At 41.8% G+C, this 12,059-nt stretch overlaps 1 protein-coding gene across 6 annotated transcripts in view; it reads left to right on the top strand.

Annotated features, from left to right (window-relative positions):
* The window catches only part of RBM33 (RNA binding motif protein 33), a 146,279-nt gene that overhangs the window by 78,314 nt on the left and 55,906 nt on the right, over window positions 1–12,059 (top strand). For all 6 annotated transcript variants that reach the window (XR_012157626.1, XM_073334566.2, XM_073334565.1 and 3 more), the window contains 4 exons: window positions 4,019–4,187; window positions 4,981–5,312; window positions 6,333–6,602; window positions 7,433–7,720. Coding sequence is in view for 5 of the 6 variants with exons in the window: in XM_073334566.2 (XP_073190667.1) it covers window positions 4,019–4,187; window positions 4,981–5,312; window positions 6,333–6,602; window positions 7,433–7,720 (1,059 nt within the window). In the remaining variant the exon portion in view is untranslated. The remainder of the gene's footprint in view (window positions 1–4,018; window positions 4,188–4,980; window positions 5,313–6,332; window positions 6,603–7,432; window positions 7,721–12,059) is intronic.

The following is a 12,059-nucleotide window of genomic DNA, read 5'->3' as shown; positions in this document are numbered from 1 at the left end:
CGATTTAGGTTGGACATCTGGAAAAACTTTCTGTTAGGGTGGTTAAGCACTGGAATAAATTGCCTCGGGAGGTTGTGGAATCTCCATCATTGGAGATTTTTAAGAGCAGGTTAGGTGAACACCTGTCAGGGATGATCTAGATAATACATTGTCCTGCCATGAGTGCAGGGGACTGGACTAATTGACCTCTCAAGGTCCCTTCCAGTCCTGTGATTCTATGCCTGCTTCATTTATTGTAGAAGTGGCAAGGTGTGTGGTGAATGAGACAGGGCATTGCAGTAAGAAAAAGGACAGTCTCATAACAAAGGTAGTTGACTGATGCATTGGGGAGTTGGATGCTATCCCTGCTTCTACGACAGAGCTCCTGTGTGGTGCTGAACAAATCTGTTAAGCTTTTTTTGGCAGTGGGGGTGGGTGGTATCACTAATTGTGTTGTTTATTTTCTGGTACCTGGGTTGAGACCTGGGGACTGATTTGCAGAAATGCTGAGCGCGCTCAGTTGCAACTGAAGTCTATGGAAGCAGTACTTTGAACATATTAAGTAGCAATATGAGGTTGAATGCTCTGAAAAATCAGGGCCTCGGTGTTCAGAATTAGGCACCCAAAATTAGGTGGATACTTTTCATCTTAGTCTTTTTGTGCATCAGTTCTCCATCTGTAAAATGGGGATCATAATGCTCCCTCTCCTTATAGGGGAATTGTGAAAATAAATTAATATTTGTGACGCTCTGATATGCTAGAAAATGCCATGAGGAAATTAATAATTCTGCCTTCAGAACAGAGCTTGAAGAGTGTGCAATAAATACAGACTTGGGCTACACATTGAACAATGAGAAGACAAAATAGTGAATCCTGTGCACTGAATGAGGCTTGGGTCCTGTGGAATAAATAGTATGTTATGTTCTTAAAGACAAGCATAGTTCATGCATACATGTGGGTAGAATTAAGGTTGCCTTGACAACTGTAAATCTGGAATTTTCTACCTTTGAAGTACTTGACTTTGCAACCTAAATAACTTTCTTTTAACAGTGATGGTTTTTTATATGCAATTTGCTAGGTTTTTAAAAAGGTAAAACAATTTCTCTTATGTGCAGCTGTAATAATCTCCCCATCATGCATTATCATGAGGGTTCGAACCCTGAATCTTTGGCTCTGCAACACACACTGCTACCAGTTTAGCGACAGGCATTAATTATGTTGGCTGGCAGCAGCAGAAGTGTTTTTTGTGGGCTACTGGCACCATGTGCTGGGTAAAGTAGGTGGTCGGGGGAGCCCTGCCTGGGTCTGTGTTCCCATCTTCTTTCCAGGAAGTGTGGGGCTCCTGTCCCATGTGGAGCCCCCAGAAGAGGAGGAGATGAGAAACTGAAGGCTAACTGCATTTTGGGCTGTATAAGTAGGAGCATTGGCAGCAGATCAAGGGATGTGATCATTCCCCTCTATTCGGCATTGGTGAGGCCTCATCTGGAGTACTGTGTCCAATTTTGGGCCCCACACTACAAGAAGGATGTGGAAAAATTGGGAAGAGTCCAGCAGAGGGCAACAAAAATGATTAGGGGGCTGGAGCACATGACTTATGAGGAGATGCTGAGGGAACTGGGATTGTTTAGTCTGCAGAAGAGAAGAATGAGGGGGATTTGATAGCTGCTTTCAACTACCCGAAAGTGGGTTCCAAAGAGGATGGATCTAGACTGTTCTCAGTGGTAGCAGATGACAAAACAAGGAGTAATGGTTTCAAGTTGCATTGGGGGAGGTTTATGTTGGATATTAGGAAAAACTTTTTCACTAGAAGGGTGGTGAAGCACTGGAATGCGTTACCTAGGGAGGAGGTAGAATCTCCTTCCTTAGAGGTTTTCAAGGTCAGGTTTGACAAACCCTTGGCTGGGATGATTTAGTTGGGGATTGGTCCTGCTTTTGAGCAGGGGGTTGGACTAGATGACCTCCTGAGGTCCCTTTCAACCCTAATATTCTATGATTCTAACTGGTACCATGTGCCAGGTCTAGAAAAGGGGTTTGATCAGATGGGGTAGCCTGGTTTGGCGTGCTCTCTTCCTCCCCCACTCTACTACAGGTGCTTTGGCAGCTCCTGGGTGTTCCCAGAACAGTGTGTGGTGATGGTGCTATTGTTTAGGTGGTGGGGCAGGCCTAGCTCTTCAGAATGTTTGTATTCAGTTGTCATATTGGCAGGCTGCCAGAATTTTCCTGCACAACATGAGAGAAGGGCAATATTTAATAGTAACATTCAGCTAAACCTGAACGGAATTTCCTGGGACAAGAAAAGTCACTTCTCTAGCCTGAGGCTTTTTCCTTACTGAATTTCAAAGGCTGGCTGTTTACAATGGAGGTGTTAAGATGCTTTTAAAAAAAGGTCCCAAGAATATTTTATAATGGAAGATGTTAGGCAGTCTAAATAGAAAAGCCACTACCAGCTCTCCCTCTAAATTTTACATGCATCAAGAAGACTGTCATGCTTAAAATAATGCCTCTCCTCTAAATGAAGTAGCCACTGGAGACTGGATGGTTCAGGAGACTGATAATGGGATATAGAACCTTTAATCTGTAGGTTTGCTCGGTCCAGTCTAGTCCAGGGTAGGAGTGACCAAAAGTCGTTATGTCTAACAGCTGTTTAGCGATGTCAAATGAGTGATTGAGCCCTGCTTTTAGTGGAAAGGTGTTACTTGCTCAAAAACCTCAATCTTCGCGCTCTCAGCAGAGCGGCCAGAAGTTTTATGGGCATGGAGACTCAACTGTTCTTAAAATTGATGACTAGCATGGTAAAAATTGCCCAACTCGCTGAAGTGATATTCTTGAATTATGGTTAGCCCTGTGACACCTACCTTTTCCCATGCCTGTGTGCACATTAGGGTGAGTGGTAGGGTGGAGGCTGTGGCACTTCTCCTCTGGAAGGACGGCAGATTTGAGTTAAACTTCCAAGCGCCGTTTTAAGATCTGTGTTGTGTTCTTTCAGACTTTTAACATTCTCTTACTTAACTTTAAAAGGGAGTGTCTCTTCGTGAATCTGTTTACTTTGAAGGACTTGTTTTTGGTTAATGTGGTTCTAATTGTTGGTGAATACCAGGTGCACATGTAATACACATCACTAATTTCTAAATGCATGTTTGTTTGAAAACAGGGATGTACTGAGACGACATTGATTACCTTTCTGGCTTTTTCATGCGTAATAGGATGGTGCATGCTTATCATGAATATGGTATCTGGTTCCTTGTGAATGTACTGATAGATGGGAGACTGCCTCACATTTTTAGTGAATGGTATCAATTTTTTAAATTGTCAAACCTTTCCATATAAAAGCAAAAATTGATAGTGGTAGTATGAATTACTGAATTAAATCTGAATTATTCTGCGTGCTCCTGATTGTGAAATAACAGTACATTAAGCCAATGTTTAAAGGCTTATTTAAAACTTTTTTTAAAAAAATCAAGAAAAGACACATTTGGTGTAAATTTTTCATATGCCTTTTGAAATGCTTCAGATGCTTAATTATTTAAGTTTTATGTGAATTGGTAGAAATGTTAATTCCTGTTATTTATTGTAAGATGATTGCACTAATTTTCTAGATGCCGCAAATTGATTTTTTTTTTCCTTTTGAAGTAAAGCTGCTTCATTTCTGTAGCTTTAGGTTGTACTAAATAGATGGCAAAGAATAGCATGGTTTAAGAAGATAAATGTCAGGAACGTTTTCTAAAGTAGACATTCAGACTTTTGGATTAATGGGAAAGAAGGTCAATAATTGCGTGGATTTCAATAAGCTTGAAAAGAAATGGCATTCCTGTGGTGCTACAATGACTATTAAAACGCTGTGAAATGATTTCAAAATCCTGTTCTCAGCTTCAGTGTCTGATCCATTGTGCAAGAATGACTCAGTAGGGCTGCCAACCTTGTACATATTACAGGAGATAATTGATAAATCAACTGATTTTTTTAAGAGTATTTTTAATAGCCTATGGATGAATTTCTCAAAGATGGACTTAGTTTGGCTGATTTTTGTCTTATTAAACAGGGCCCTCCAGATTTTCAGCAGCATGCTCCTGGACCTGTTCCTACCAACTTCACCCAAGCCCCAAGAATCCCTCTCCAGGACCAGTGGAGAGGCCCACCTCCACCACCTATGCCTCCACCTCCTCCACCTCCTCCCCCTCCCCAGGAAAGAGATCCTTTCTTCATGGGAGGTAGATCATTTTAATTTTACATTCGTATACAGGGTGACCTTTTTCATCACAAATATACCATTTGAATATTCTCCCTTTTCATATGTGTGGATAGATTCATTCATAGATCTGAATGTCAGAAGGGACCATTATGATTTAGTGTGATCCTGTATTTTGTCATCTCTCAAAAAGCAGCCAAAATACATAGTCTTCAGTTTGTTACAATTCAGATATTAAATATCAGTACCATTCCTCCATTCATCTGTGGTCATTCCCCCATTAACAGTTGTATCTATCTGGAATATTGGTGCCCTACAAATTTAACTTTCTATGAATTTTGTCCAATCTTTCAATTAATGTTAAAGTTACAACACAACAAACATGGTGTTAAGTAAAATATAAAAATTGAATAAAGTGGCTTGACTAGTTCTTTGCGTGGATTGAAAGGGTATTAGTTTTGTTTAGATTGTCAGGGCTTGCATTTCTCTGGTCCTAATTCTTGCTTGGAGTTGTTAGGTGCTTCGGCAGTAGAAATAATAAAAATAACTATTAATGCCAGCCAGTTATCAAATTGTCCTCTTTCTCCCAAGGGTCTGCACCTTCCATGCTAAGGTGGTTCTTGGCACAAGCAGGAGGAGTATCTCTCATATAACCTTGCGGAGCTGCTCTTCCAACTAAAATATTTTGTAGTTATCCCTCCCTCAAATTATCAAGTTACTCTCCTGAAACTGAAAATGTGGCAAGACTGTATTTAAAACAAACATTTGTATTCATGAGGAGGTTGTCACTTAATTAAATGTTTTGATTTCAACAGATCCAAGATTCCCAAGTCATCATTTGTTCGAGCAACGGAGTCCCCCACCTCCACCCCACCCCCCACTCCTTAATAATACCCATCCTGTCCCTACCCAGAATCCTCTGCCTTTCAATCAACCTGGACCAGGATATAATCAACCAGGGCAGCAACCAGTATTTCCCAGAGACAGACCAGTAAGGCCAAACATTCAGCCTCAGAATCCTGCTGGAATTCTTCATTTCAGCCAACCAGGTTCAGCAAATCCACGGCCTTTCATGCAGCCCAGACAACAGTTCTTACAAAGCCCAGGACAGCCATTTCTAGGAACACATACACAGCCCAATATGCAGGTATGAATCAATGGTAAAAGGGGGCTGATAAGCACTATTTAGAACTTTTGCATTTAGAAAGCTATATTGGGATCATTGCGTTCAGCTGATGGCAACGATCTAACCAAAATGGCTACGTCTTGTTTGATGTTACAAATATGAAGTAGATTTAAGTGTAGTGCCTGTTACCATGTTGCAGTGTTAGACAGTGAAGTGGATTTTCATCGCCATATCAACAACTTAGTTGTGAAACATACACCAATATAGTGAAATTATTAAAGTGGCTGTGATTTCTGCTCAACTGCTTACAGCTAATGAGATTAGAAAAGTTCTTAATGACATATTTTGTTCAACAGTTCCTTACATTAATTTACTCCAGCAGAAATATGAAAGTATCGTATTGTTCAAAAACGTCAGTTTACAGAGAGATGTGTATGTATACAAAATATAGACATTGCTGGGTTATTTCACCTCTTGTCACAGGTCTTGGGTGCCCTCTGCTGATAAAAATGAGTTGTGTGTTTTAGGGGACTAGCAGTGACAGAAATCAGCATGGCTTCTTAAAAATTAGTTTTTCTTTTAAACCATTTGTTGAAGTAGACAAATGGTTGGTATAATGATGAAAAATACTATGCAGAGGCCCTTGACTCCCTTTAGGGAGTCTTTGTTATAGATTCACGATGTATACACTGAATTTCTTCTTAAGAGTAAATATTGTACTGTAGTAATTCTTAGAAGCAAGTAGGACAATTAGATTTATTTATTGTAGTCTCATTAGTAACGTTATTTTAGATTTTTTTTCACGTTAAGAATTTGAGCCAAAATCTAAGTACAAATGTTCAGTGATCAAGTGATCTCATTACCCTGCACAGCAATCAACAATCCACAAATACTGTCGCCCCAGGAAAGCCTAGAGCTCCTTACGTACCAGCCAAAATAACGTTGCCGTACGAGAACAAATCTGATGGCGTAAGGAGCTTATTTTCCTTTGGATTGAAAACCAAATGTGTAGAATGTCTTTTTTCTTTTTCAAATGTAAAGGGTCCCTTGCACCCTCCTCTACCACCTCAGCCTCACCAGCAGCAACAACACCACCAGCATCACCAGCAGCAGCTCCAGCAGCAGCAGCACCAGCACCAACAGCAGCAGCATCATCAGCATCAACATCACCATCATCTTGCCGGTCCACCACAGCCTTTGATTCCCATTACCCAGCCACAGTTCAGACCTCATTTGCAGACTTCACAGCAACAGTCAAATAACAATAGAATGCAGTGCCAACAGCGGCAGGGTCCAATGAATCCAAGACATGTAAGTATCAGTAAATACTGGCATACATCAGTGTTTCCTCGTTTTTGTGTGTGTGTGTAAAGATTGTGTATCTGAGCTCAAGTTTAAAACCTTTGAGCATAGTCTTTCACTCCTATTCCTTCTCCTCTTACTCTGTCCCCTTCATTCACTCATTCTCTCCTCTGTCCTTCCTCATTTTTCAATATCCTATATTTATAACCACTTCCCCTCCACCTCTGTCTCCCCCTTGACTTATTGTCTTTCCCTCTTCCCCTCCTCTTTGCACTCACTGTGTGAAAGAAAGAGGTAGACAGACACACTGCCCTCTCATGCTAAGAAGCTAGAGATCAAGGGTGGAATAGTGGGGAGGGTTATTTTAGAAGTGGTGTATATGCGAGAGAAGTCTTAAGTTTTGCTGTTTAAAGAAACCTAAAGATATGTGATAGAACTGAGAACATTTCAGAAGGAGGGCACTTTTAAACACTTACTCCTCAAAAGTTAGTAGCCATCTACTAAAAAGCTATATTGAAAATGCAATTGTCCTCTGAAGAGTCAGTGCCAATTTTTGAGACTAAATGTTAGTCCTGCTTGAAGTGGAAATCTAAACATAACCTGAACTCTGAAATGGCTACCAAGACCTCCATATTATATAGAATCATAGAATCATAGAATATCAGGGTTGGAAGGGACCTCAGGAGGTCATCTAGTCCAACCCCCTGCTCAAAGCAGGACCAATCCCCAATTTTGGCCCAGATCCCGAAATGGCCCCCTCAAGGATTGAACTCACAACCCTGGGTTTAGCAGGCCAATGCTCAAACCACTGAGCTATGTTGTCTTTTTGCCTCTGTCAGAGTACACCAACACAGAACATTGTCAAGCGTCCGAATCAGCAGCTACAGTCAACTGCTTCAAGGAATAGCAACTTGCGCGAATTACCAATAGCACCTTCGCATGCTATTGAGATTAGTAACAACCGGCGAACCGCTGCACCTGCTGCACAGGTGAAACCCATTACCAGCACAGCACCTGCGACAAGGGCTGTAGTTGGTGTTGGGAACCCCCATGGAAGGACTGAAACGAAAGCTAGAGCAGTCGTGCCAGTGGTCCAAACTAAAGCAGAAGTAAAATCTGAACCAGAGGTAAGGGAGATTTTCCATTAATGTTAAATGGCTGTTTGTAGTATATGCATTTCTATTTCTTAATGTAACCAGTTGCCTTATAGGTACAGATGAGGAATACCTGCAAAACATACCAGTATGGCGCTGCCTGGTAGTAACAGTTAAAGCATTGGATAATCTAGTTATCTTTTTTAAATAACAACTTTATACATTTGCTAGTCTGATTTGTGGAGTATAAACTCACCTATAGGCACCCCTGTGCTACACTTCGTTACCACTAGGCGTCCCACTTCCAGATTGCAGACTCTCCTCATAGTGTTTTCAGAGGGGGAGAAGGGGCTGAGCTGCAAGCTCCTCCCAGGAGAGGGGTCCAGGTCTTGAAGGTTGGAAGGGATGGGTGAGTCAATTTTGGAAGGTAAGGGAGCTACTCGTACAAAAGTTGGGGACAGGTAACCTACTTGATTAGGGGCACCCTGCTTTGGTATATGTTGTTAAAGTAGGAACAGCTACTTAATAGGAAAGGAAGAGAAGAGTGGGGAGGACACTGAGCAGGAATGAATTGGACTTAGAGTTGCTTCAGAGGTGGTATGGGCAGGACATTGCTGACCTGAAATCCGTTGGTGGAGTTAAGTGTCTTAGAACCACAGCAAGTGACGTGGAACTAAAGGAGGCTGGAGTAGGGCTAGCAGCAGCAGGGCTTCTCTTCCCTTGCCTCAGGTCCTGCAGCTTCCCATATCCGACTAAGAGGCTTCTGGGTCCAACCAGCTCCCTGCTGCTTAGTATGGGCTTTCTCATAAGAACTGCTATACTAGGTCAGACCAGTAGTCCATCCAGCCCAGTATCCTGTCTCTGACAGTGGCCAGTACCAGAGCTTAAGGGGAGTGAACAGAACAGAGCATTATTGGCGAGCTCCATTCCTGTCTTCCCCTCCTGGCTTCTGGCATTTAGAGGTTTAGGGTCACCCAGAGCATGGGGTTGCATCCCTGGCCATCTTAGCTAATAGCCCTTGATGGACCTGTCCTCTGTGAACTTGTCTAGTTCTTTTTTGGCTATTACAATTTCCCATAGCATCAGATACCACTCTCTCAGCAATACCTATCCCAATCTAATACATCCTCTTCCAAACTGGTTCCCTACTGCTCAGCACTTCCTCCCCATTCTTGTGAATAAGACAGCCACCAGATCCCTTCCTTCCTCTTCTTTTCCACTTTCTGGTCTCTGAAATTAGACCCAAATGACTTCGAAACACAGCTTCCCCAGCCCAGCCAATCTCCTCCAGGTCCTGGAGTCCTCATGATAAGCTGCAACTGAGCCATCCCCTCAGGCACCTCTTCTGCTGATGGAGCGGATACTTGCCCTACATCTCATCTGGAGGAAATATAAAATATTTTGTTTTTATTATTCTCCATTTTGAAAAAAGTTGCTATTTAATTTGCCAGGACCCCCCAGAGTGTGAGGTATAGCTGTACTCTGAACCTCACTCAGGTCTTGATCCTGAATGCTGCTGTGTGTGGATCCTTACCCCTGTATGGAACCCCATGGAAACCTGTGGGACTCCCCATGGCCACGGGGAGTCCTCTTTTGTGTGGAGCAGTTTGCAGGATTGGGCCCTTAATGTTGAACACTATGAGACGCTGTATCTACATGTATCTACAAATCCAGACTCCAGCGAGAAACTGCTGAATTGGAATTCATTTGCAAATTGGATACTATTAATTTAGGCTTAAATAGAGACTGGGAGTGGCTAAGTCATTATGCAAGGTAGCCTATTTCCCCTTGTTTTTTCCTAACCCCCCTCACCCCCCGACATTCTGGTTAAACATGGATTTATGCTGGAAATGGCCCACCTTGATTATCATGCACATTGTAGGGAGAGTGGTCACTTTGGATAAGCTATTACCAGCAGGAGAGTGAGTTTGTGTTTGTGTGGTTTTTTTTGGGGGGGGGGGGGAACCTGGATTTGTGCTGAAAATGGCCCACCTTGATTTTCATACACATTGTAAGGAGAGTGATCACTTTGGATGGGCTATTACCAGCAGGAGAGTGAGTTTGTGTGGGGGGGACGGAGGGTGAGAAAACCTGGATTTGTGCTGGAAATGGCCCAACTTGATTATCATACACATTGTAAGGAGAGTGATCACTTTAGATAAGCTATTACCACCAGGAGAGTGGGGTGGGAGGAGGTATTGTTTCATGGTCTCTGTGTATATGTCTTCTGCAGTTTCCACAGTATGCATCCGATGAAGTGAGCTGTAGCTCACGAAAGCTTATGCTCAAATAAATTGGTTAGTCTCTAAGGTGCCACAAGTACTCCTTTTCTTTTTGCGAATACAGACTAACACAGCTGTTACTCTGAAACCTGTATCTACATGATGGTTAAATGACTATTGCAATTTTCAAATGTCAAGTAATCCCAAGCAGAATCCTTCATGTTAAGTTAGCTATGAACCCCTCTGTCTCAAACACCAGGTTTCTTTCAAGAACTTCTTCTTTTAAGTTGCTGGTGATTAGCTCCTCCTCTTTTTCTTGAATTAGTTATGACCATCTCTCATTTCCACAAATGAAACATGAAGGAAACATGCAGTTATCAGTATTTAACTTCCTGTGCACTCATTCATCATCAGGAATAAAACCCCTTGGTTCAGTTTTTCAAGAGGTCACTTGTTTAACTTTGCTCTTTAGTTTCAGCAGATGCTAAAGGATTTTTTCCCTCCTTCCCCTTTATCAGTTCCTCATAGAAGAATCTAAAAGTATCAGAAAATAAACAGAAATTGAAAAATTTTGAAAAATGTTTGTTTTAAGCTATTTAGGACAATTGGAATGTTAGAACTCAGACCTGGGGAGATGAATTAATAATCAGAGGGTAGGTGAAGCCATCAAAGCTGCATTTTAAATGTATCATATTATTCTAAAACTTATAATCGGGATATTACTGCCAACTGTATATATAAGCATCTTGCAAAATTTCAGTCTTCTGCGCCAAGTAATTACTTCTAAAGAACTCTAAACTCTATTTGATCTTGTGATGGGGGGGGGGAGGGATAGCTCAGTGGTTTGAGCACTGGCCTGCTAAACCCAGGGTTGTGAGTTCAATCCTTGAGGGGGCCATTTAGGGATCTGGGGCAAAAAATGGGGATTGGTCCTGCTTTGAGCAGGGGGTTGGACTAGATGACCTCCTGAGGTCCCTTCCAACCCTTGTATTCTATGATTCTATTATAATCAGTCATCACTATAAAGAGCAGAGAAATGAATTTTGTGGATGGGCTGGTACATTTTCACATCAGTTTTGCAAGGCTGGCAATATATGAAATAAAGGAGCCTCATTAATTTGTGAAGTGCCCAAAGAAAAGTTTTCTTTGCCTCTGTGAAAATAAAGCATTAACTTCTCTCCATAAACCTTTCCCATAAGGTGGGAAAACAAGCTGATAACTTCCTGTTCTATGTGGTCATTTTTGGTCTCTTTCCGATTTGTATAGGCTTTGGTTTCCAGATTTAGGAGTGTTTTCCTCCTATTTTGTTTGAAGGTTATTTGATTAGAGGACTTTTGTCATCATTTCTTTTTCCCAGTTCATCCTGTTAATTTCCTGTTAAAGAGAGAAAAAGACTGGAGGAGGACAGTACACTTCTTCAAAAGCAACATCATATCTCATTCTTTTTCATTCTCTGTTGTTTGGTACAAGTAAGGTGTTTCAGGACCTGCATCCTGTGGGATGCACCCACCTCTTCAGAGGCTCAGAGCCTGTCATCAAGGCTGTCATCAGGAACCTGAAGTTCATTTCAGATCTTTGGGTTATAGCTCATCAAGTGTCAGACTGTCAGCATTTTGATTTGGGGTAAATTTGAATTTAAAACATAGGCATGAAAGTCAATTCATCTGGGTTCTGTTCCCATCTCTGACACATACTTGCCTTTTTTCTTTGGACAAATTACCTAACCTCTCTGTGCCTCATCCTCCATCAGTATAAAGGGAATAATAGTACCTTGAGTGATTGTACACATGATTTCACTCATGGTGTTCATTCACGTGAAATTGGATTTTTCTGGCTATCCGTGTCCATTGGGGCTGCTCCTGTGCCCTCTTCAACCCACCCAAGGTCATAAAAGGCAGAGCAGGCCCCACCATCATTCAGTTCCTTCTTATTGCTGGTGTGCAGTGTTCTCCTGCTTCTCTGCGATGCTGTTACAGTTAGTGTTAATGACTAGTTAGTATAGTTGTTAGGTAGTTAATTACTTTTCGTTTGCCCATTGGTATTAAAAAGATCATTTTTACTAATTCTTTATAGACAGTAGGCTCTGAGTGCCCTCCTCGGTACTGTGACTTGAGGTGGTATGGCAGAAATTGAATCTCTGGTTTGACATG

The sequence above is a fragment of the Lepidochelys kempii genome, chromosome 2, assembly GCF_965140285.1.
Source record: "Lepidochelys kempii isolate rLepKem1 chromosome 2, rLepKem1.hap1, whole genome shotgun sequence".
NCBI classification, from domain to species: Eukaryota; Metazoa; Chordata; order Testudines; family Cheloniidae; genus Lepidochelys; species Lepidochelys kempii.
This window is presented reverse-complemented; position numbering and strand designations above follow the sequence as displayed.